The sequence below is a fragment of the Ahaetulla prasina genome, chromosome 3, assembly GCF_028640845.1.
Source record: "Ahaetulla prasina isolate Xishuangbanna chromosome 3, ASM2864084v1, whole genome shotgun sequence".
Lineage (NCBI taxonomy): Eukaryota > Metazoa > Chordata > Lepidosauria > Squamata > Colubridae > Ahaetulla > Ahaetulla prasina.
The window spans coordinates 185,835,110-185,862,059 of record NC_080541.1 but is presented as its reverse complement, the minus strand read 5'-3'; the positions used below and the strand labels follow the sequence as shown (position 1 = coordinate 185,862,059).

Here is a 26,950-nt window from a genome sequence, read left to right as displayed (position 1 = left end):
CATAAATGGGGAGTATAACAGCTACTGTACTACATTACATGAGAAGTTCACAGTTTTAGTACAATTAGAATGCTCAATGATAACTAAAAACCAAAATGTATTTTAAAAAATGCATGAAAGTGACTTATTGAATAAAAACCAAATACTTTCTACCATTACACTTCTACATTATCCTCAACAACATATAGACCCAGCAATGATTGGCAGTAGATTTGTACAATTTAGCCATGTCAGCAATAATCAATTTGTATTGAATGAACTTTGCTAATAGTATCTATTGCCAATTCAAAATACAATTATCACAAATATAACTGTATATAACTCTATGTAATAAAGTCAGTATTAATATCAAGCCCATAAAGGAAAACAAGCTTATATGATATTTTACATTGGTTAACTGACCCTTACTGACATGAGATTAAGAAGTCAAAATAACAATAAAAAGCCATATACATAAAAAGACATTGGACTAAGACAAACAAAGAGACAATCAACAAACTACAAGTGAGGTCTTTACATGGCACCACTCAGGTATACAACTTTTACATATTTATGTTCCTATGAAAATCTTGCCAATCAGATATAAATGGGAAAGAATTTTGCCTTTGGAGAAATGTATAGATACTTGACTTGAAACACTCACTGCATCTTCTTAGAGATTCATAGAAAAGAGATGGGAAGATGCTTTTTACATTATTTATTTTACCATGGATGTAGAAATACAAACTTAAGAATAGCAATATGGGCAACCACAGTATCATATGTGCATTTTGTCATAATTCCAAAATGCCACAAATACATATTTGCATCAGATGTCCTGATGCAAAAAAAAGTAATAACAGAATTTGCATGATTCTATCACTGTGCATATGCCATCATTCTGGCATCATTGTGTTTTGTTGTCAATGTCACTAGATAGAAGTACTACATTGTGTTTGAAAGCAACAAAGGCATTTTAAGTTATAGCAAATTCATTTACATACCTCCTCTTAGGATAAGCAGTGGCACCTCTGCTCCAACTGGGAACTGCTTCAGAACTTCTACTACCTGGATGTGTGTTAAATTCTGTACATTCTGATGATAAATCTCTTTAATTACATCCCCTTTCTGAAGTCCATGACACCACTGGCTGTCTAAAATCATCTTCACCTTTTGTCCTGCAGGACTATCTGCTATTGCAAATCCAAAACCTTTAGGTCCCTTGATCAGAGGAATTGTGACCATTTCTGTTTGAGAACATCCTGAAGAAGACCCTGTAGCCCTTTCTTCTCCAAAGTCTATTGCTGAAGGACCATTCAGGCGTCCATTGACTAATATATGTCCAGTTTTACTATTGTGATCCAAAACCACTGTTCCTGGGATTAAATCCTGACTGAGTATACAGGTATCTCCTTTTGTAACTGGCTGGCCATTTAAGACAGGAGTGGCTGTAACAATATCTACAACAGGATCTTCACTTTCATCAGGCAGAGGATATCCACGACACAATGTCATATTCACATACTGATTGACGGGAACGAATTGAAACATCTGGACAACATCAGCATGGGTATGGCCAAGGACACATGTACCATTTATATCTACAATGACATCACCTATTAAAAATGAATAAAGTATTAACATAAATATATTTACATATATTAAAATAATCTTAGTAACCTCATTGTGGAGAATTATTAACATTTATTTATTTATTTAAAATATTTATATAGCCACCCATCTTACAACAAATTTTGGGCATCTCCCAGTCAAAATTTAGAACAATAATGATCAGATATTGTATCTGATTTTACCATTTCCCCTGAATTTTGCCTTGAACTTAATTAGTTAATCTGTTAAGAACTGACATCTAAATACTCATTTTCATTGGATTTGGGGATTGTTTATGTACTTCCTAAGTAAAAAACAAAATGTTAGGATAAGACTTGTGCTAATATATTAAAATCTAAATTATATATGACTTTTTTATTCAATTATATTGCTAGACTATACAACCCATGACCCCCCCACCCCGGTCATCGTTTCAGAGATATTTTCTTACCAGATTCCTCAATGCTTTCAGCAATGGCAGAACTTTTAATGTACTTGAAAAGTTCTTAAAATTTTTCAGGAAATGTTTTGTGACATTTTGTATGATCTCATAATACGTCTTATGCTCATTTTTATATTATAAAATGTTTTATAAAATTAGCCAAATTTCAATTCCATAAGTGTCATGGCTCTCAGATTTTGATGTATTCTGTAAGCCCATTTGAAGTACTTTGATTGAAAAATTGTTGCCCTATGATGCACCGAGATCTCTGCTAAATGGCATGCACCAGGCTTTAACGCTCTCTACACTCTTATTTAACACCTACACAAGGCACTGGGTAAGGTCATCTGATGGCACAAATGAAGTATCATCTATATGCTCTATGAGAAACCTTAACTTTTGCATTTTGTATTTATAATAGGTGTTCTTTCATTGTATTTTTATATTTCTATATTGCTAGTTGTCCAGAGCTATGAGCTTAAGAAGGGCGGTCCATAGAAATTTTAGTAATAAATAAATGAATTTTAATTGGGAAAGAAAAAATGATTGTTCCTGAATATCTAAAATACCAAACTCTTTTGTGATCCAACTACACTATAAATTGTAAAACCTCATTTACCTGATGAAATTTTGCCATCTTGTGCAGCAGGTCCATCCTTTAACACATTCTTCACCTGTAGAAATTCATCTGGTCTGTCTCCGCCAATTATTGTGAATCCAAATCCCATAGTACTTTTCTTCAGTGATGTTCGTATTAGTGTCCCTATCAATTGTGATGGATCTCGAGTAAAGAAAGGTTTTGCTTGCTCTGCACAGAAAAAAAATGCTTTTAGGCATGTCTATTCAAAAACTGGAATGCAGAATAAGGCAATTAATATTGTAGTGATAAACTATTTTGAAATGTTAGATAAAAACTTTCTGGATGCACAGACTAGCATTATAAAACATGGATAGGTTTATACTATTCTGTTCTGTTAAATAACTCTTTATAAATACCAAATGCTGAGCCATATCAAAGTCTTCCTTTTTTCCATGCATGCATCCATCCATCTTCATCATTAAAAGTAATATGTTCTCACTTCTTTCACACTTTAAAGATACTTAGTTGGTATATTTTGCTTATCTGATTAATTATGAAAAAAAATCTAAAAAACTTTTTTTATACTTTTCCATTTTTTAAATACTATTATACTACTTAGTATGAAAAATTATTTATGTTATGAAGTTGGCATAGAAAACAATATTTTAAAATCTTAAAAATATAAATGTCAGGAATTATTTCAGATTCATGTTTATAACAGTACAAATATTAGCTAATTGTTTACAGAAAGCTAGCACAAAGAGACATGGTGATTATGATGACTGTATATATTCTTAACAAATATATTTCATGTTTTAACAGTAGCCACTGAAAACCGCACCTGGATTTGACAAGCCTCCATCAGTCTGTCCTAGCTGTTTTTTCCGTTTGGCTTCCAAAACTGGGTTTTCAAATTGAGTTTTCTGGTTGATGTGACTGCAAAGTACACAAAATAGTAGTGCAAATGGAATTACAGAATATTTACAGAAAAAGGTCCCTTTTTTCTGCATTATTGGATATTGCTGTCCATTGTCTCAACTTTCCAAGAGGAAGAGGTTCTTACCAAAAATCCAAAAGAACTTCATTTCAGTAATTGCTAAGCTCCCAAAACTTTAATACTTGCATAACTAATCTGAAAAACCCAGACTGTTTTCCAAAATCTAGTAGCATACTTTCATTTGAATCCAAAGAATCAAGTGAATACAAAAAATCAGATTGTTTCTAATGATCAACTGAAATTTGAATTCAAATAAGCAAATGAATTTAGGACAAAATCTAAATTCAACCTTAATTTAGGAAAAGGGAGAAATAACAAGTGCTACCTATTGTTTAATATGTTGATATAGATAATAAAAGGTCACGAGAATAATTATCTGATAATCAGTTGTAAAGATTGGGTCTTAAATCATTATTTTTTTATATGGGGGATAAGAAAATTTTTGGATCCAGTTTAATTTAAAAAGTAAGAAAATATTTTTTTCTTAAGTCTATCACACTTTTGGGTGGGACTACAAACAATAACCAAGAACACAGATTGATAAACCAAATAAAAGTACAAATGTTTTGTTAGAGTTATCAGTCATCTATTTTGTTATTTCTAAATTACTTAGTTATCTTGCTGTATCTTACTTTGGTGATTCACAATGTTTAAAAAGAAAATAATAGTAATAAAACTATACTGTGGATATTTACTTGGTCTAAGAAAATAATTTGCTCCAAATTGAAACATTCCACATATTCAGAGGAATAAAAAAACTGTCAAGACCCAAAATCTTATTTAAAAAAGTAAGTAAAACTTTGATAAAATTGTAAAAAAATTTAATATATTTTTGAGATATTCCCAAATCCCTTTAATAATAAAATTATTAATAATGTTCAAATGAAATTACTATATTGCAAAGAAAATGTGTCATTAGAAAGTAGTGGGCACTTTATCATTTTATTTAAATGCTACTCAGTTTTCCAGTATTGCTCTTATCCAAGTAGTCATAATTGGGACTGGAACTCTATTTCTAAGTGATGCAGCCATTAACTCAAGTCACTAATTTTACAATGTTTTGCCATGATCGTAAAGAGGATCATGGTTATTAAATGAATCACACGGTCATTAAGTGAATATCACTCCCTGTAACAGACAGCGTTAATAAATGCTGTTACTAAAAATATTTTATTTAATTCCCTTTTTTAAATTCATATAATCCATTTACAGCAGAAAGCTAATAAATTGTTTTTTATTCTTCTAAAGGATAAGTAGATCTACTAATTAAATTTCCTGATAAGGAAGAAAATATTAGCTAACTAGTCATGCTTTATAATAAAACTACTGCTATCCTACTGCTATACTGTGTACTGAACAAATATGTATCAGAGCGACTCTATGAGAGTGATGGGCAGTTAAGAAGTGGAAGGGAGGGAGGGATTTGGTTATTCAATTAATCTGGACTTTCAACAATTAGGCAAAAAACCTTACTCAACATAGTATGTTCCATACTGAGGGTCTTCTATTTTTTCCCAGCCATAAGGAAGCTCTGTAATTAGAAGAGAAAAACTGATGAGTTTATTTCGTTTTTTATCCCACTTATATCATGGGATATGGGACAAGGTACTACAAATTTACAAATATAAAAATAACTGTAAAATTCCAAACAAGTATTAAATGTGGGTGACATGGAAACCAACTAAATCAAAAACAGAAACAATGTTCACTGAACTAAACTCTGGTTCAGAAACAAGTCAGCTTAAATATTAATTCAGTTGTCTTTGATTGACCTGGCAGTGTCAAGCTTTTCAACCAATCTTTAATTATTGTCACAGACCAGTGTTATGTGATAGCATCTGTGATGGCATTTCAGGTACCCATCAACTGGCACATCTGCAGTTGCCTGTGATCATATAACTTCAATTTATAATGTTTGTTTCCACTTTTTAGTAAAAACATCCAATAGCAAACAATGGGTTCAGATAACAATTCCAGCATTCACTTTACAACTGTAGCATTTGCTTTATGATCATGATGTTTACTTAACTGCCACAAAAAAGATAATAAAAACAGGTCCGGTCACATGGTAACCCACTTTATGACCATCACGACTTAAGACTGTAAGCCCATTATAATTGTAAGTCAAGATCTATCTATACAGTCACTTCTCCAAGCAAAAATGAAACAAAATTAAAACAGTTTTAGACAGTTCAAACTAGATTGTTATAAAACCAGAGTTCTAGGAAAGTTTTAAAAAAATATTTCCATGATTTTTTTAAAAACCTTGACTCAATAATGTCACATTGCTTTGTTATCCTTCCCTTCCCCTATCCACTCAATATCTTTATTAACACAAAACAGTTTAAACTATAATATTCTTCATCATTTGATTAACTCCATGCTCAGGCCTTTTCTTGTGCCAGACCGTTATAGCCTTACCAATCAGCACCAGCAATGCTAAAAGTTCACCACTTATGTTTCACTTCCTGTTTCTACCTTTCCCCCATTGCTATAATGGTTTTAAAAAAAACACAGGAGAAAACACTGCTGTGATTATGGTGGGTGCCAATCCAGTCTCACTCAGGAACAATTGAACCACCCTCACTTGTTTCCATCTCAATCATCTTTCTCATCTGTGGCCCTAGTTGGAAAATCAGCAAAGACACAGAATCATGTGGCTGAAGAAACTCCATTTTCAAGACCACTTTAGAATTTCATCTTGCTCAAGAATGTCAGAATAGACAAGATTGTGGAAGGTGGAATTTGCATGACATGGTGAAACTTACACTGCCTGAATCCATGATGTTAGGGCTGTTCATTTTTTTGCACAAAGACAATTCCTTCCATGGATCAGTCAAACATATTGAAAACATTGCAAACATTTTACCAGGTTTATTATATCTCATTATAATACTTAACTTCTGGTAATAACCTTGGATATGTCCATAAAAAATTCTGAGAAAAAATATAAAGTATGATTTGTTGAGTTTTTCCAAACCAGTACTAAGGAAGATAATACTTTCATAAAGTTATAGTTTCAGAATCATGTTAAAAATAAAAATAACTAGATGTTATTTTATTTAAGCGACTTGACTTTGGTCTGGCAGGAACAGCAAGGATGACGAAAGCCGTACTGTTATGAAGAACTGCAGATGTAGAAATGGTGGAGTCTGCAATCTGGTTCTGCTTTTGTCATTTTGATGAAAGCAGCAAAATACTGCAGACATGCTTGATGTTATTGATGCTTCAAAGAATGCTTATATTAGATCCCATCAGGGGTAAAATGCTACCGGTTTGGGCCACTTCGCCTGAACTAGTAGTAAAAAATGCTATTGATTTGCCGAACCGGTAGTAGAACATGTAAAAAAAAAAGTTTCGACAATCAGCTGAGCAACGGGTGATCATTGGAACTTTTTTAAAAAAAAATTAGCATTTTTTTACTACCGGTTCCGGTGAATAGGTAGTAAATAGATGCTTTTAAAAAGTAAAAAAAAGGCTCCAATGATCACAGCTGTGATCACACACAATCGTCGGAACCTTCTTTTAAAAAACTTTTTTAAAGCTTTTTTTACTACCTATTTGACCGAGCCGGTAGTAAAAAAAATGCTTTAAAAAGTTTTTTAAAAGGTTCCCATGATGGCATGGCACAGCTGATCATCCCCGGCGCAGTTCTACTTATCTTCCCAAGCCTCCTTTTGGTGCGCATTGCGCACCTTGCATTTGGTGCACACTGCGCATACGCGCACGCAGCATGCTTTTGGCATGCAGCGCGTGTGTGCGGCCACCAAACTGGTAGTAAACCAGTTCCGATTTCACCACTGGATCACATATCAATAAAAATATAGGTTTAGCCATTTAAACCAAGTTCTTCATTTACACCTCATTCAACTGCACATTATTTAAAACAAACAAATAAACCAATCCAAACCCAACATCCAAAACCCAACTGAATTTCAAGTAGACAGATATAAAGTTTAAAAACTGTATGGAAATAAGGCTCATCTTAAATCTAAGTTGTTTCTTATCTGCCTCAATACATATTGCGGAAAAAAGGACTGCATAATTAATTCATTTATTTGTGTATCTTTCAAAGCCAAAAATAATACGTTTTGCATAATCTTTTATAACAGCAAATGTTCACTGCATAGAACACTTCTATGAGTTGAAGAATCACTCTGGATTCAGAAAATTATATAATAGTATTTTTTTAAAAAATCATATAATGATTTCACATGTACGGACTCGTGATTAAAATATAAATATATATCATACTAGTTTAATCTTAATTAAATTATTACTTTTTAATAAATTTAATAATAATTGTAATAATTAGTTTAATTATTAAGCAGCAAATAAGAAATTTCAATGAACTATTGCATTTTTTTTAGTTTTTTTGTTATTCTAAAACAGGTGTCAAACTCGATTTCATTGAGGAGCACACCATGAATGTGGTTGACCTGGGGGGATGGCATGTGTGTGGTCAGCTTGATATCACTCATGTCTGGGGCACCTGTGGTGGCCCAGGTTGGCCTGGGGGGGATCCATTGTCTCCAATGGAGGAAGGCGAGACCAGAGAGGGAGACCAAGGATTTGGCACTCAGAGGGAGGCCCACTCCCTCTCCACACAAGGAGACTCCACTTTGTAACCAAAGCATCCTCAGCGATAGAATGGGAGACCACCAGGGGAGGTCAGGAGGAGGGGACAATGGGATGGTGAAAGGGCAGCAGGCCTGCTGGTGGGCAAGTGCTAAGGCAAGATCTTCCTTCCTTCCTTCCTTCCTTCCTTCCTTTTTCTTTTCGTTTCCCTTTTCATTCTCCTTCCTGTCTTTCCTTCTTTTTTCTTCCTTGCTCTCTTCCCATCTTCCCATCTTTTTCTTCCTCTTTCCCTTTCTCCTTTCCTGTCCCCTATTGGATGCTCAATGCAAAAGGAGAAACATTTCTTCTTTTGTTGTTTTGCTAGCCCTCTGCCAGTGAAAACGGAGGGCGGGGAGCACATGCAACTCCCTGGGCCCCATTTTCAGCCGCGATGGCCTCCTGCAGTCCTCTTCCAGCGAAGACGGAACTCGGGGTGTGCGCATGGCCCTTTGGGCCCCGTTTTTGACCATGACGGCCTCCTGCAGCCCTCTGCCAGTGAAAATGGATCTCAGGGGGACCGCACACGCCCCCCTGAGCTCCATTTTTGCTGGCAGAGGCACTGCAGGCTGATTCTTCCCTACTTCCAGGGCAGCCCCATGGGCCAGATCTAAGGTTGACTCTAAATTCTACAGCACGATTCCCATATCCTATATTTTAGGGTCAACAGTCAGCAGTAAAAGAATCTGAAATTAAGACATGCTAAAGTAGTCATAAAACTCTTGGAAAATATATTTAGATGCTGTGATGTGTTTCTATTTACAAAAATCAAAATCATGCAGACAATGCTTTCTCTGTGACATTCTCTGGAATGTTGTACTTTGAAGAAGTAGCATAGAATGCACAGAAGCATTGAAAGCATAGGGGCATAGAAAGAATATTAATGCTTTGACAGAATTAACAGATTTCTCACTTGAGGCATAAATGACAGGCTCAAATTATCCTTCTTTGGATACATTATGTGAAGCCTATGGAGAAGGCTCTGATGCTGGAAAAGATGGAAAGAGAGAAGAGGATGACCAGCAGCAAGATGGAAATAATTAATTGCAGTAGTGATGTGTGTACTGTTGGAAGAGCAGAAGGACCAATTGGAGACAGATACTCCTACAAAAAATCTGTCTATGTGGTCACTAAGAGTCAACCCCAACTGAGGGCATATAATTCATCAGTAAAAAGCCAGTGGGAGAGGAAATGTGAGCACTGTGCCATGGAGTCTCTCCCCTGCTACTTAAAAATCTATATGTTTGAGTTTGAGGTGAGACAACATAAGTTTGCTAATGCTACTCTGTTGAATACTGCCAGCCTGAACTTTTTTAGGGGATGGGAGCAGATAAAAGAGAATGAGAAAAATTGCAGTTCTGGGAAGCAAGAAGGGTTGGCATGCTCTTATCTATACCCAATTGGGTTACTGCAGTTACACTCTAGTTACAGTTGTCTCTCAAAACATCTAGAAACTCCTATTGGTTCAAAATGCAGCAGCCTACAAGTTAATGACTCTTTGTGCCACAACCACATAGCATTTCTTTTTGGGTTGCCAGTAATTATCCAAGTACAATTCACTGCATTACCCAAATACTACAATTTTTTTTTTGTTTACATTTATACCCCGCCCTTTTCCGAAGACTCAGGGCGGCTTACATTGTGTAAGGCATAGTCTCATCCTATTTGTATATTTATATACAAAGTCAACTTATTGCCCCCCCAACAATCTGGGTCCTCATTTTACCTACCTTATAAAGGATGGAAGGCTGAGACAACCTTGGGCCTGGTGGGACTCGAGCCTGCAGTAATTGCAAGCAGCTGTGTTTAATAACAGGCTGTCTTACAGCCTGAGCCACCCACGGCTCACCCAATATTCACACCCCATCAATATCTATTGATGGTTCTGTGCTTCTGAGAAGTAGAAGTGGGGAGGGAAATAACAGGCAATGGTTTGTTTATTTTTCAGTTGCAGTCCCTGCATTTTGGAATGCCTGAACTAGGAGGACAAGTTATTCTGAATTTAAGGAACAAAATAATTCAATAAAACAAAATAATGACCAACCCAAATGTGCATACTGATGCTATGGAAATTTTTTTAAAAATCCTGAAGAGTTTGGTGTCATGTAATATAGACTGCCAAGATGGAAGGTCTTAAAATGGAATAATTAGGGAACCACCATTTCTGGAACAGAGCACTGGGAGGCATCTTCAGGGTGCTCCAGCTGCAGGCTGATCTTGAAATATAAAATGGGTTATGAGCATCCTTGCTATGGAAAGAATTGATCAGAGTACAAGGATGTGATAAATGTATGTGAATCAGATACTATAATGCAGAAGCATTATGCAACTGATTAGTACACTTAGTATTACACCAGGAAAGCTTTTTCCCAACAATTCAATAAATATGAAGTAAACCCTACGTAACAGGGTTTAGGGTTAGGGTTACCAGCTTCTTACCTCCATCTTCACAGTCTTCAGGGGCTTTGGCCTTTTTACACAGACGAGGATCCAGCCAGGTGGTAGTTTTCGTATTGTGGCTGTAGAATCAGAAATTAATTAATTAGAAAATAGTAATAAAAAGTTCCCTTCATTACAGAAACATGTTGCAGCTTATCTTCAGACACTGGCGCTGTATGTATGTGTGTGTGTATGGGAGGGGGGAGGGAAAGAAAGGGAGGGAGAGAAGGAGAGAGAGGGAGAGGGAGAGAGAGAGATAGCTACATGGAGACATGCATACGTGACCTTTTTTTTTTCAAAGCACAGCTATATGTGATGACTGGCATAAATGAAGAAAATTTTCTAAGCATGTAATTTCACTTTTATTAAATATTTCAAAATGGAACTCTGGCTATGTTGAATTATTTGTAATTTGTAAATAATTCATAATTATTTGAAATAACTTCTGATTTTTGATAAAAATAACCAGAGATGAACTGTGCTTCAAAATTCTGAAGGATGCTTGAATCATATTCTGTTTTTAAAATGACAGATTTATATGAGAGAAAAACTTGTTAAACAGCCAAAATCTGTTTTAGAGGTATGTTCATAGTCACAGTTGACTTAGTTTTCTACAAAACAACAGATTTGTTTTAAATGGGGTTAATTTAGGTTAAAGTTGTCAGAAAATACTGATAATGGTTTAGCATTCAATGAATGATATATTCATGATTTGTGTAGGTGTCTGTGTATTTTACCAGAAAAGAAACAGAGTAATGAAATGAAAACACACATGTCCCTTCTAACTATTTATAGTAAGCCTAAAATCATATTCTATTCAGCTTGCTTTTAAAAATATACATAAAAGTAGAAATTATCCAAACTAAAAATAAAAATTATCCCATTTTTTTAGGTTGTTAGATTATCCGGTTCATAGCATAATTATAAAATAAACAGTTGATTCATTATTTGAGACATTTAGTTCTCAGAATTGTCACATTAATTGTCCTGTATTAAAACTATGTTATTTAGAAATATAAACAATTATATGAAAACTTTTACAATATTTTACAATGATTTACTTGAAATATGTTTACAGACTTCTAGATTTGCCTTTTACAAAAAAATGTATTCCATACAATTACACTGCACTTATCTGAGCAGTCTACAGAGAACTTTGATTTTGAAAAATACAGCTTCTTTGGAAGAAAATGTTTTCCTTGATAGAGATTTTTTCCCCCAAATAAATCTTTCCAATGGAATATGGATAGGTATTTGTTAACATGTTAGCAGAAATTAATCAGCTGAAACATCTTTAAGTGTACTAACAATCACATTGATTTGATAATTCTAAATGCATATAATATCAGCGTCTACTCACTCAATGAAATAGATCATCCCGGTATCTGTGTAGGCCATCTCCCAGTTCTTGGGCAGAGGCTCTAAGTTTTCTTCCCTCGATAAATAATTTTTGAAATCCAGAGAACTATTTGTTTGACTATAACTAGGAACAGTTTTCATCCAATCAGAAGAGTCCAAATGTCGCTCTTTGAATTCTGCAATTGTTTAAAGAAAATAATTCATTTGTTTTATTTATTGAGTTTGTTTATTCAGTTTTTTTAAAAAAATAGAAGTATATAAAACATGTATATAATATCCAACTTATTTTTAATTCTGCTTTACACAAAGATAAACTGAATATGTCACAAATTCCCTATGAACAGAGTTAAACAGCATAATTTGCACCTAGAGATTTTCTATGTACCAATTAGGTCCCCTGTTCTACCTTTTCTATTTAATTAAAAAACAAACCACGGACATTCTGCAAAATAATTTTTCAGTTTTTAGCAACCAATCTTCTGTCTGTCTGTCTGTCTGTCTAAAAAAGGCTGTGCGTATGTATGTATGTTTCAGCATTACTCTGGAACGCCTCACGCAATTTCAACCAAACTTGGTACACAGATGACTTACCCTCTGGAAGCAAGTACTGGGGGAGGGGGGGTAAGATACCCTGGTGTGTGTGTGTGTGTGTGTGTCTGTCTTTGTGTGTGTGTTCCAGCATCACTCTGGAATGTCTAGGCCATTAAGGAGGAGTGTGGCGTCCCAGAGCAGCAATTGTTTGTGATGTCAATTCCTTCACAGCTTCCTCTGGAAAGCCAGATGTGACGTTCACCCTCCAGTGGACCAATGGGGAAGCACCTGATGTTCCCTTCCCTTGGCAGAAAGGCCCCTTGGTGGAGTTGGGGCAAAGTGCCAGGATCGTAGACAGGGCGGGAAAGAGGAGTGCATGAGAGGGAGAAGGAAGAGGGCAGGGATGATGGGCATGGGAGTAGGGGAAAGAAAGGCCCCTACAATGGCCCCCTGGTGTGTGCGCGTGCGTGCGTGTGTGTTCCAGCATAAGTCTGGAATGGCGCAAACAATTTCAACCAAACCTGATAGATGATTTACTACAGTATCTGGAAACAAATACTGTGGGGGTAAGATACCCCTAGCACCCTTAGAGGTGAGGTGTGTGTGTGTGTGTGTGTGTGTGTGTGTGTGTGTTCCAGCATAATTCTGGAATGCCTCGAGCAATTTCAGGATTGGGATGAAGAAATACTGGGCAATGCCAGGTTATCAGCTAGTTTATTTATAAAAATATCTTTGGTTCCTATAAAGATTCCACTGAAATGTTAGAAAGAATTTTGAAAACAGTTGTCATCATTTGAGAAATGGATGTTTTCTTTTTTTAATTAAAAATACCCATTATAGCAACCTTAAGCGAGTATGTATAGGGGTAGACATTGAGTTAGAAACATAATGGAATTTGTCCAATAACCTTGCTGGTTGTTAAGTGTAGCAAGGGTTGGGAGACCCTAGGAGGCCTAATGGAGATCCTGGCTCAACTGCCCTGCGCCTCCCAAGGCCTCCCACACCCAAGGTGCCCCATGCGTTGCTTCCTGCCCCTCAGGGTCTCTGCAGACCTTGGACCTGCTATTCCCCCCAAAAAAACTGGGTCCCCACAGGCCTCAGCTTGCTTCTTACCCAGCCATTCGGCCACCCAAGGGAGCCTAGGGTCAGCTATAGAATCTATTGGCATGCTCTGGGCTATTGCAACTTGTAGGCCTCAGCCTGCTTCCAACTCAGCCAAACAGGAGAGCTGAAAGCCATTCAAAGAAGCTACCAGTGAGCACAGGACTGTTGCCGCTTACAAGCTTCAGACTGCTTCCCACCCATCCACTTTCACCTCATCAGCTAGCTCCAGGGCCCAGCAGTATCTAACTTACCTTTCTGTTTTTTGAAGAGAGGGCCAGTGTGATATAAAATTCCTTTCCTATTGAAGCAGCTTCACATGACAATCACATGCTATACTACAAGCAGGAGCTATTATTGCAATCCTATAGGGGTTCTGTTGATTAAGAAGGTTCCACAAACTTCACATAGAGCTTTTAGCTTCTCCTGGATGACTGAGTGGCTCGGTTGAGCGCAAGTCAAAGCTGCAGGGACCTGGCAGGGTAGGGTGGGATGGGTGGGGGAAATAGGGAGTGGGCGCTGCAACATCCCTGTGGTCGGTTGTTAGAGCATATAATTGTGGAGGCATTGTAGTGACCACAATTTTGAAACTGGATTGTAAGTAGGGAAGGGGGTTCTGTTATAACTTTGAACAGATGCTAAGTGACTACTCATAAGCTGAGGACTATCTGTGGTATTCATTTCATAAGAGTGCCCTCTCAAAATTCCAAACGTGTCTTTGGCCCTGAAAGAATACAATACCTTGGACAAATTTCAAGTACATTAATCTAAGAAAACTGAAAACAATATTTATTAAGATACTTGCATTTGTATTGTATATCTGCACCTGCTCATATTTAATAAACTCAATATATTAAGTCTCAAAATATTTAGAAGAGAAAATCTCTTATAAACAAAGTAAGAATTGTGTTAGAAGTTACTTATTACATTTCTAAACTATTTTTCACAAGCTTTAATTTAATATTTATTTATAAAATAAGTAAAAATGTACACTGACCTGTTCCTCCATTACCATTAATTGCTACTTTTTCTTCTTCCTCTTCTTCTTCAGGAAGGGAAGTGTCCATTTTCTGCATTTTGCTGACAGATGTTGTCCTTTTTCTTTGGGATTCCAGGTCAAAATCGTTATCAAAAAGCACCTGGTCCACTGGATCAGGTTGGAATGGACTAGGCTCAGCTGGAGGTTTAGGAGTCCCATAGAAATTACCTTAAATATATGAATGTGAAAGAAAGAAAAAGAAAGTTTATATATATACATATATACATATACATATACATACATACATATATATATATACATATATATACATATACATACATACATACATATATATACATATATATATATATATATATATATATATATATATATATATATATACATATATATATATATATATACATACACACACACACAAACACATACACATATGTGTGGGTGTGTATGTGTGTGTATAAAATAATGTTTAGACTAAGTTATTATTTTTAGACATTAATAGCTTGAAAAAAATATTTTTTTAATTATTAACGTCCCAGAGTTATGTATTTAAGATAAGCAGCCATATAAATGTATAAAACCTTGCTTTTTTTTCCTCATGTTTGTTTACATAGCCACCCATCTCATATATGTAACAAAATAGAGTAAGTGAATAAATAATAAGTCTTTCTAACGAAGAATTTATGTTCATGGTCATCTGCGCGAAGGCAAGAAGAGGCAAACAATGATAGATGTGCCATAAATACATATTTGTGGAGTATGCATGGTAACAGGGTAATACAAGTCCCATTACTTAGACATTGCAGTTGAAATTTCTTTTTGTCAGTCCAAAGTAGCTTAGATCATGAAACATATTCCACAGAAAGACTAGAATTATATTTATTGACATCAGCTTTAATAACAGATACTAACAGATGATAACTTTTCCTCACTTTTCAGTTTCCGAGTCAGGAAAGTGTCTCTTCTTTGCAGGTAGTCCTCAACTTATGATGATTCATTTAGCAACTGTTTGAATTTACAACAGCATTGAATGAAGGAATTTATGATCGTGCCTGAAGTTCCATCACTGCGCAGTCGCATGAACAAAATCTGGCACTTGGCAACCTGCCCATCCTTATGACCAACTGCAGGGATTCTGCAGGAAGCCTCCTCACCTACCCCACTGGGTCACTGCAAGTCTTGGACCTGCATCCCATCATGCTGGGTCCCACATTCTCCCTATTAACTCTCATTAATAGCTCAGTTCATTTATATTTTCCATAGATCTCTTTCAGGAAAGCAGCCAATCTGCTGTGCAATCTTCCTACACAGAGTTGTTCCAGAAGAGGAGCCATTTTGGGAGTGTGATGCAAAGAATTGTAGCCAGTCCAGGCCGGTGCCTGCTTCTGGGATGGCAGCACATGGCCTCTGTACTGTATAAGGAAGGATGGATCAGCAGACTCTCCTACTCAAAGGTGATATCCAATATCTCCTCTGAGTCATCAAGTGCAGCACAAGGTGCCACAAGGAGTGGGGGGAACCTGGGTAAACCATATGTGAGCTGGGAAGGTGCTGTAATAAATGTTGGACCTGTGCTAGGCCTCCGAAGGCTGCCCGACCTGTGCTATGCTTAACAACTGCAACAGGAAAAGCAGGGATTGTGGTCATTAAGCAAGGTGTTAATGCGGGTGCTTTGTTTAATAACTGCCATGATTTAGGCAGGCTCAATTATGGTCGTAAGTCAAAGGACTACTTGTGATATTTCCCTTCCTAGGGCTTAAGAAATATTTCTGTCTTCTTTGCTTAATACCTACTGTATTGATATCACTACTTAGATTCAATAATTTGAAAACAAAAAACAGTCGGCAGATTTTAAATTATTTTATCTGGATGTCAAGTATTCAGGTATTTTATATTTTTAAGGGTTATCTTTGATACTTTCTTCAAAGTCACTTATCAAATCATTCCTTGCATGAGACAGCTGCTCCTACACTATTTTTCTCTACAGGAAACACAAAGTGACACAATTTAGATGACAGCATTCTGGATTATTATTTACAATCATCATGGTACAAAGTCCTGGATCATGCTTTTTTATTTTTCCTGATAATGAGAATAGCTAGATAAATTTCCAGTTTATCCAACTTTCAGCATCTGCTTTTAATTGCATTAATCTGAAGCAAAAAAAACCCAAGAGAAGGCAAGAACAAATGCAAGATTCCAAGCAGAGTTATATTTATACAAATAAACTGCTCATAAATAACAGTATGAAATAATGACAATTTTGACTATGTACACTATGGCTAGTATTTTTAAAAATCTGTCTATGTATGCCCAGAATCAGTTATTTGGTCAGCACATCCTAATGTGCTCTTACAGAAGCTGAAATAATTATGTGCAAGTTATATATGTTACATATTCAGATGAAAAAAATCTGAAGATTTGGCAGCCTACTGCAGCAATATTTACTATAAACAAGTAAGGTTGTTATACTTTAAAGGTCAAATATTCAAAATACCCTCTATGCTCACTCAAACATATGACTCAATTTTAATAGAGCTAAGGAACCTTGGAGATCTTCTATTCCATTACTCAAGCAGGACCCTCTACCATTTTAGACAAATGACTGTCCAGTCTCTTTTTAATCCCGCCAGAATTTTTTTAGTCCCACCAGGCCCAAGGTTGACTCAGCTTTCCATCCTTTATAAGGTAGGTAAAATGAGGACCCAGATTGTTGGGGGCAATAAGTTGACTTTGTATATAATATACAAATAGGATGCAGACTATTGCTTGACATAGTGTAAGCCGCCCTGAGTCTTCGGAGAAGGGCGGGATATAAATGCAAAAAATAAAAAAAAATAAAAAAGCCTCCAGTGATGAAGCACCACAACTTCTGAAGGAAAACTGTTCCACTGGTTTATTGTTCTCACAGTCAGGAAATTTCTCCTTAGTTCTAGGTTGCTTCTCTGCTTAATTAGTTTCCATCTAATGCTTCTTGTCATGTCTTTCCTTCTGATGCTTTGGAAAATAAGTTGACACCCCCTCTTTGTAGTGGCCCCTCAAATATTAGAATACTGCTATCATGTTGCCACTAGTCCTTCCTTTCACTAGACTAGACATACCCAATTTCTGCAAACGTTCTTCATATACTTTAGCCTCCAGCCCAGAGGTGGGTTTCAGCAGGTTCTGACCAGTTCTGGAGAATCGGTAGCGGAAATTTTGAGTAGTTCAGAGAACCAGTAGTAAAAATTCTGGCTGGGCCCGCCCCCATCTATTCTCTGCCTCTTAAGTCCCAACTGATCAGGGGGAAATGGGGATTTTGCAGTAGCCTTCCCCTGGAGTGGGATGGGAATGGAGATTTTACAGCATCCTTCCCCTGCCACACCCACCAAGCCACGCCCACCAAGCCATGCCACACAGAACCGGTAGTAAAATTTTTGAAATCTACCACTGCTCCAGCCCGCAATAATCTTTTTTGCTCTTTTCTGCACTCTATATTGCGATGACCAAAGTTGGATGCAGTATTCCAAGTGTGGTCTTACCAAGGCCTTATAAAGCGGTACTAATACTTCATGTGATCTTGATTCTATCCCACTATTAATGCAGCTTAGGGATGCATTGGCTTTTTTAGTGGCTGCAGCATACTACTGGCTCATATTTAAGTGATTGTCCACTAGGACTCCAAGATCTTTTTCTCAATTACTGTTACTGAGCTAAATTTCACTTAATCTGTTCCTGTACATTTGGTTTTTCTTGCCCAAGAGTAAAACCTTACTTTTCTCTATATTGAATGTCATTATATTAGTTAGGGCCCTGTATTCAAGTCTGTCAAGGTCCATCTGGATCTCGATCTGGGGTGTTGTCTATTTCTGCTAGCTTGATATCATCTGCAATCTGATGAGTTCCCCTTCTATTCCCTTATCTAAAACATTTATAGATACTTAAAGAGTACTGGGCCTAAAACAGAATCTTGGGGTACCCCATGGCTTTGTTCCCTCCATGTAGATGTAGTTCTCTTAAGGACTACACATTGAGTGCAGTTTGTCAGCCAGTTACAAATCGATCTGGTGCTGATGCTGTCTATTCCACATTTCTCTAGTTTACCAAGTAGTAGGCTGTAGTCTACTCTGTCAATGCTTTATTGAAATTCAAGTATACTATGTCCACAGCATTTTGCTGGTCCACTAATTTAGTCACTTTGTCAAACAATGAAATAAGATTTATTTAGCATGATCTGTTTTTGACAAACTCATGTTGGCTTCTCACTCTAAGTAAGTGTGTAATACAAATGTCCTTTGTAGAATAAAACCATCCATCTCTATATATTTGGTTATCTAATGCAATAGATTTTTCTATCAAACGTGTGTGTGTGATTACTTAATCTATCTCCTTTGCAGAAATACAGTATATATGCTGAAATACTGTAATTTTCAAATTTAACTCTAAATCTCTGCTATTGTTGTTGAATAATATAAAGAATTTAATCCCCAGATGGTTGTCCTATATGAACCTTCCATTTAAAAAAAGGGAATATTGTTTTATTTTATATTCACTAGTTCTGAATGAAACTTATAAAAACAAACGAAAACCAGTTTTATTTTAATCTATAGTATATCATAATTAATCAGAAGAATCTGTAGATTTTTTGGCAGCTACAGCCAAGAACAAACTTATTTTTATGCAGAAACATGAAACAGCAATTCACACAATGGCGGTTTTAAAACGTCTGGTTAGAGCATTATTTCCATTCTTTCGTATGAAGGCTTGTTCAAATAAAACTATCAGTCAATACCGAATTACACCTCAGAAATCTAAATACTATGTTGCTGCACTATGTAGGGATCTTAGCAATATTTTTAATAAAATAAGCTTTGAAAAATCTAACAATTGGCTTTTTACTCTTTAAATTAATTATTGCAATTTTAATAATGACATTCCATATAGCATAAAAGAAACTGCCAGGGCTCCAGCTATTTTAATATTTTGAAACTGTTACTCTATTTTAACCTTGTAAAATAACTCCATATCAAATGCCTTTCCAAACTGTTAATATGGTATCCAGATATAGTAATAAAAGTTATTACCCAATATATGTATGTTTGCAAAGAAAGTCTTATACAAATCTAAAAGCAAAGAAAAAGCAAAGTTCAAAACTGTACAAAATTAGGCCATAAGCCAGAATCATCTCTCTGGTAACATTATTAAAGATAAAGGTTTCTCTGTCAGTTGAGTCTGATGTTAAGGCATGGTGCTCATCTCCATTTCTTGGCCAAGGCAGCCAGCACTGTCTGAAGACAATCTCCATGGTCAGCATGGCTATACGACAAAGAGGCATGGATTGCTGTTACCTTCCCACTGAAGTGGTACCTATTAATCTACTTGCATTTGCCTGCTTTCCAAATGCTAAGTGGGCAGGAACTGTGGCAAGTAACGGGAGCTAACTCCATTACACAGAACTCAGGTCTCAAACCTGGGCTGCCAGTTCCCAAGTTGACAAGCTCAGTGTCTTTAACAGCTGCCACCAACTGCTGACAAAACTGCTGAAAAATCATTGCCGCTCTTGCATAAAAACAACTTTCTATGCAATAACAATGATCATCTTTAAAGCTATGCATACAGACACACACAAACATTCACTATTTGGTATTATATCTCTTAATCATCAAGGTATAAACAAGTTATGCAGCATTTTCTTTTCTGAGCACTAAAATTATTTTCAATTAATCCTTAATAGTTTTGTATTATTACCAAATCAGGTTACTATGATGATGAGAAACAACAGATAGAATTCTAAGCCAAGTGCAATAAAGATTAAGAATCTGGCTTATTTTAAACCATTTCTCTGAACAGCTTTGATATGAATACATGATCACAGTATACTGAGGTCAAGTGAGGACCATGCAGGTCATTAAGAAAGGACCACACATAACTTCCAATTAGCTGCCAGCTCCCCATTGACTTTGCTTGTGGAAAGCAGCAGGAAACATTAGAAACTGCTATCCCATGACCATGGGGCACAACCGTAATAAATGTGAGGTGGCAGCAGCCATGCAACTGAATCACAATCATGTGACTGCGGGGGTGGTATGACAACTGGAACTTTGAAGACTTGTAATATATACTTCTTGTTCAATGCTCGTGCAATTTCAAATAATCTCTGAATAAATAGTTGGTAACAGAGGAACTACCTGTAATTATATCTCACAAAAATGTTAACCTAGAAATAGCTGATCAAGTGCTAAGTTTTAATGTACCATCATATGTTCCACTTTCTAGCAAAGCTCCACTTTCTTCCAATGCCTTGAATTGGTCAACAGGTATAAAATTATAGTCCACTCCAGGGACTTCCCCATCTCTGGGAGCTCTTGTAGTGCCTGGAATAAAAAGGCAGAATTGTGGATAAATACTTATAAAATTTTCTAACGGTATCAGTTTGCAAATTGCTATACAAAACTGACCTAGATTCTGCCACTCTGCTATATAACAAAAACAGATTCAATCACAAGTACTACATTATATGAAACTAGAGCAAAAAAATATGCAACAGGAACAACATTAAACCAAATTAAAAACAAGGATGTTTATTTATTTGTTAAAATTCTCGAACAACCCACTTGTCAATGACTCTGGATGGCTAACAATTATATTAATTAATCCTTGACAGTCATGACTATAGCATATTTCCTGCAAACTCAGGGTTTAGAGCCTCCATGTGCCTCCAAATGGTAGAAGATTGGATATAGGAAAACAAGCTGAATCTGAATTTATAGAACACAGAATTTTTGAGCCTGGACTCAGTTGATCCAGTTCTGAATGCACTGCAATAACACTTAATGAATAGGCTTGCAATCTGGTGCATTCTCCTTGATATAAAACTGGTTAAATACATAACAATAGTGACATGGGTCTTTTATCAGCTGGTAGACCAATTGTCTCCTTCATGAGGGAGAGAGTCTGATTCAGTAATATATATACTGTTAACTTCAAGACTGGATTATTACAATATGCTTTGTAAATCCATTTGGAGGTTCTCATTGTCAAATATAAAGCCTTTGGTCCTCAAAGGAACATTTTCTGCAAGTTGCACAAGTTGAAAGCAAAATCTGTTTTTACCCAGGAAGGGATTCATATTATAAAATAAACTGCAGTTGAAATACTGCTGGCCCTCTTTTTACTGCAGAGTCAATATAAGAACTATAGTGATCCTCGATTTACAACCTCATTTGGCATCTGAACTTCTGTCACTAAGCAATGCAGTCATTAAGTCATACCCAATTTTTTCCATGGTTGCTAAGTGAATCACAGGGTCAGTAAGTGCTTGCTAGAAGTCCCTTAGGAAGGTCACAAATGGCAATCATGTGACCCTGAAATGCTGCAACCATCTTAAATACATACTGGTTGCCAAGCCTGTGAATCATGTGATCAAGGGGATGCTTAGTGTTTGTAATTGTGAGGATTGGTTAGAACTCACTTTTTTCAATACTACTGTAATTTAGAATGGTTGTTAAACAAATGCTTAGGTTCAGGACTACCTGTACCTCTTTGATTGACTAATTATATGCCATCAAGTTGGTGATATATAGATAGAATTTATCCAGGAGTATTTGTTTCCAAACTAACCCCTTAGGATTTCTGGTTGGGCATGCATCACAACTGTATGTAGTCTAATCACCTTGCTGCTTGTCATAATCTGTTTTCCTTTTTTTTCCAATTCCCACAACATCCTTATAGACTTTTCTAGACAGCTAGAACTTCATATAATGTGTACAAAATATGATAATATTAATCTGGTCATTTGTGTTCTGAGTAAGAACTTTGGATTGTTTTGTTATATGATTTGTTCCTTTTCCTGACTGTCTGACTGTCTGTCTTCTCAGACGTTTCAAATGTCAAATTTCAAAATCATCTCTGCTCTTTCTAATCTGCTTCTTCAAATTCTAAATTTTATTGCTATAGGAAAATTCTTTGGCGCTTCAGACTTTGGACAGTACCAAAAAGCGAATGCCTTCATTGCTACTCCTCAAAGTGCCAGTCTGCAACATATTTCTTCACTGCTGATTCCTTTAATGATGATTCTAAATGGCAGAAGTTATTCACCACTTTAATACCTTCTGTTAATTGTCAGTTTGGTTACTGTACCTGTTGTCATTAATTTGTCTCCAGAATTGGCAATAAACCAATTTGAGCTTCAATGTACAGTAATATGGACTGGCCTACAGTTCAAATGTACCCCTAAAACATTCCATTCTGTATTGGTTTTAGTAGTGGGATGATCAGAAACATAGAAGCTGGAATTTGGCTTTTGTGGCAAACACCAGGTACTCCATAATGAAAAACGTAATTGTTATGGTCATCTTCCTCTCCACCTTAGAGGACTGTGGTGGCAAAAATGACAAATGGTTGCCCCAGGATAGTCTTTTCCTATGAAAAATGGAAGCACAAATGGAAGCCTTTTAGTTGGCAGGACACAGGGAACATTCTGGGAATCCATGCTGACTATGAACCTGGATGAGGGAGAAGACGCCTTGGTGTAAGGTTTTAGTTCTCCACTCTTGAGTAGATCTGGAATGGAAGTATCCCAGTATCGAGCATCTCACACATTTGTTTCTTTGGGTGACAGATAGATTCTTCTGAACCCTGCCAGATCCTTGGTATGAGTGACCACCTTCATTAATGGAATGAAGGGAGGCTTCATCTTTCTTTCCCCAATGTTTAATATGTGCCTATGTTAAACCATAATCTATGAGAAGTGCATGATCCAACTATGCAAAAGTAGATGAAGAACAAGAGTATGGTGATGTCAGGTTAAGAGAAGACCATTAAAATACAAATTTACATAAGAGATCCAGCCAAAAGTTTGTTTCCAGCGAGATTTTTGATATGAATATGTGTAGCATCAAATGTGTTGCCTGGAAAATACGCATTTGAAATAACTAAAGGCCTAGAATATTGGAGAGACAAAAGAGAATAAATTTCCCTCCATAAAACAATATGGAAAACAGAGAAGAGTATCTTTTTTCCTTTCAGGAAAAATCTGTTTTATTAAACTTGTTTTTCCTGTTTCTAAATCAAAGAAATCTTCATTTTTTTGTTTTTCTTTGCTATGCATTTATCTCTTCCCTCAGCTCACTTGTTAGTCAAGTGATCATCTATGTACTCATATAACATAACACTTCATTCTCATGCAATCTGGTATCTTTCCCCCTTTATTCTGTCTCTGGATGTGAAATAAACATTCTTTGGTATGTGCACTGATAGTGTTTCTCACTCAAAAGCTCAACTACAGAATGTGTGAATTCTATACATGACAGAACCAATTTTACTACTTGAAGAATCACAGTAAGCAACTTCTTTGATTTAGAAACTAGCAGAATTTAGTACAGGTCACATGAAGAGTTAGCACAGCAAATACCTAATAATCCTTGTACAATCAAACTTAAAATGAATTTTAAAAAGTGGGTGCTACTCAATTAACATAAATAAATAGTTTCTGCTATTGGAATAAGTCCTCTTTTTAAGAACTACAAACTCCTTTTGGGTCAGACTGTTGGGTAGGATCGGAAAAAGTATAAGTAGCTGTTGGGCTAGCATATTTCTGTTGTTAAAAAGTCATCAAGGAATGTACTAAGTTGCGAAAAACATATGAAAATAAGGATGCAATTCACAATGTCATTATAATTTCAGAGTGCAAGTTTTGTTAGCTTATATCATGCGCTTAAAGCACGTATTACTTAAGACATCCTTTCAAAGCTTGTATATTATCCAAAGGAATATGTCAATATCTTACTTACATGGAATAGTTCTCAAGTAAAGATTATCTCTGATAACCTGTTGCAGTTTGTGATCAACGGAACCTTTCTGAAACTGTAGGCTTAGGTAGTGACGTAAATCTTTGTTGATGACTTTGCCTGTAATAAAAATTAAAGTATTACTACAAAATACTATAATCTGCTACATAATAAATAAGATATTCACAAAATGTTTATTAGGCAACATATAGAGGTATCTAAAGTACAAAATAAAAGTGAACAAAAATATATAGATGAGATTTATAAATAATTTGTACTTGAAAATTGCATTTTATAATCTGCCCAATTACTTTAATGGGTTTCACTTCTCTCTGACCTTGAGATATTCCCATGCCAACAATATCTGTATGATTATTCTCTTCCACCATCACTTCATGTAATGGGTTGGGAGGGATTTGAAGGTAATTTGGAGTAACCTAGCTTCAGTTTTAGCATAATTTATTCTAAACAATTGGGGTTTCATAAAAGAGCACTGAAGAGCAGGCACCATACATTTAGCCTATAAATTCTATTTTGAACTCTGCAATTTGACTTTGTGAAAACAAAAGTCAGAAACTCAATTTATTCTTGACTAGAAACTCCTAGAAGTTCATAACATTTCTCATGACACAATATTTATTTTATTTTATTTATTTTATTAAATTTTTATAAAAATTTAATATATTTTTATTTTATTAAATTTTAATAGTTGGCACTCAGTATTGTGAGTGAAGCTGTAGCACTCTGAATAAAATCGGAGTATAAAAGGTTTGTTGAAAATGAAGGACGGTTCACTATTTCAGGTAATCTAGGCATACATTGTATTAAATAATTCTTATCCATAAAGTTTCAAAACAAAAAAAATCCATTATTAGGTATTTTCACATTGGTACCCTCCAACAGACGATGGTGAATAAGATTTTCAAAATATCAGTGTAACAAATACATTATGTGTGTCATTTTCTTTATAGGTTATATTCTAACCATTGTATTCATCTATTAATAAATGTCATTCTATGAAAAATCTGCTTTGATAAAAATCTTAAAATTCTTCTACTACATAAACTTTAATCCTATACTTTTGGTTGATTTGTACAGCTTGTAATCATACCGATCATTAAGTATAATTTAAGTGAAATATATTTACATCATTTATCAGTCTCAGTTTTAAATTTTTTATTTAATTTCCCATAACAAATAGTCATTCTATATAATTGTTTTTGAAAACAGTTCTGATAGTTTACAGAATTGCTTTTATAAAAAAGATATAAAAACTTTACAAAATCCAACATTCTATCTCTCATAGCTGAAAATAAATTTTATTTTTTTAAAAAAATCTATTGAGGGTACTGTTTGCAAGATGTGATTCTGATAAAGCAATGATTAAAAAAAATCCTAATCCTAATAGATTAAACCACTGGGTGGTTTAAATCATGCTTTAATAGTGATTTTCATCTATAAAATTCTGTATATGTGCAAGCTGATGTCACACTGTGGGTAATATATGTATGTGACACAAAGCAGTGTTGCAAGCTGTAAATGATCCATGCTTTTTTATTATGTTTCCAAGTAAATATACAGTATGCTTTGAGTTTTAGAATAATTATTATTGGGCACCTCATTTCTAAGTTTATATTTCTTTAAAAAGCAATATCACATTTTTTTTCTCACAAGTATTTTATTATCATGTGTTATTAGCAGATATATCATATCAAATTAAAGTTGTTTCTTCGCTGTTCCACAGTAAACACACAATGGAGACATTGTACATTACTTCTCTCATCAATTTGATAGATGGATACAAAGCAAGGTATTGTTCTGGATCATCCCTCCAGGATGGCTATGTGAGATCTTAATCTGCCATTGAGTCAGCTTTGGAATTTCAAAAAGATTCTAAACTCTTAAAACTAGAAACCTAGGTAATAAATTTATTATTACAACAAAATTTAGGTAGAGAATAACAGAGAATGGAATGTAAGATCATAGAACTTTTTGAACTAAATTTTTTTAATATACTAACATAAATACATATTTATTACAAAAACAATAATATAAGCAATAATAAGAAATCTGACACTAGGCGGAAGAGTTTGAAGTATGGCTCTGGCAGCACTTATTCATTACAGTTTTTCCTCATTTTGGCTAATTCCTGTTTCTCAAAAGCTTGGCATCAGAGGGAGGAAGGGACGGAGAGAGAGAGAGAGAGAGGGAGAGAGAGAGAGAGAGAGAGAGGGAGGGAGGGAAAGAATACTTGCCCTCATATTTACAAATTAGAAACATAAGATATATAAAGAGTGGAGTGGAAGAAAAGACAAGGAAACATAAACTGACATTTGAGAAATTAAAGATGAGCTGATGCTTCCTTTCCAATTTGCTTCTTTAAACAGCACTTAATAGTTCACCTGGTTCTCTGACAATGTAAACAATTAGAATATGGTATCTTCCAGCTTTCCGAATCGAGTGCTGAAACGGGAGTGTGCATGTGTGCATGGGGGAGCAATGGAAACGGAAGAGCACTCCCTGGCGCACATGT

The 26,950-nt window shown here is 35.6% G+C and overlaps 1 protein-coding gene across 2 annotated transcripts in view; it reads right to left on the bottom strand.

Moving 5' to 3' along the window:
* The window catches only part of MAGI3 (membrane associated guanylate kinase, WW and PDZ domain containing 3), a 103,853-nt gene that overhangs the window by 41,256 nt on the left and 35,647 nt on the right, over window positions 1–26,950 (bottom strand). For both annotated transcript variants that reach the window (XM_058176912.1, XM_058176913.1), the window contains exons 2-10: window positions 24,421–24,537; window positions 20,884–21,003; window positions 14,651–14,860; window positions 12,023–12,197; window positions 10,663–10,742; window positions 5,083–5,140; window positions 3,454–3,548; window positions 2,652–2,840; window positions 984–1,595 (exon numbers count right to left, since the gene is read on the bottom strand). In XM_058176912.1, the coding sequence (XP_058032895.1) occupies window positions 984–1,595; window positions 2,652–2,840; window positions 3,454–3,548; window positions 5,083–5,140; window positions 10,663–10,742; window positions 12,023–12,197; window positions 14,651–14,860; window positions 20,884–21,003; window positions 24,421–24,537 (1,656 nt within the window). The remainder of the gene's footprint in view (window positions 1–983; window positions 1,596–2,651; window positions 2,841–3,453; window positions 3,549–5,082; window positions 5,141–10,662; window positions 10,743–12,022; window positions 12,198–14,650; window positions 14,861–20,883; window positions 21,004–24,420; window positions 24,538–26,950) is intronic.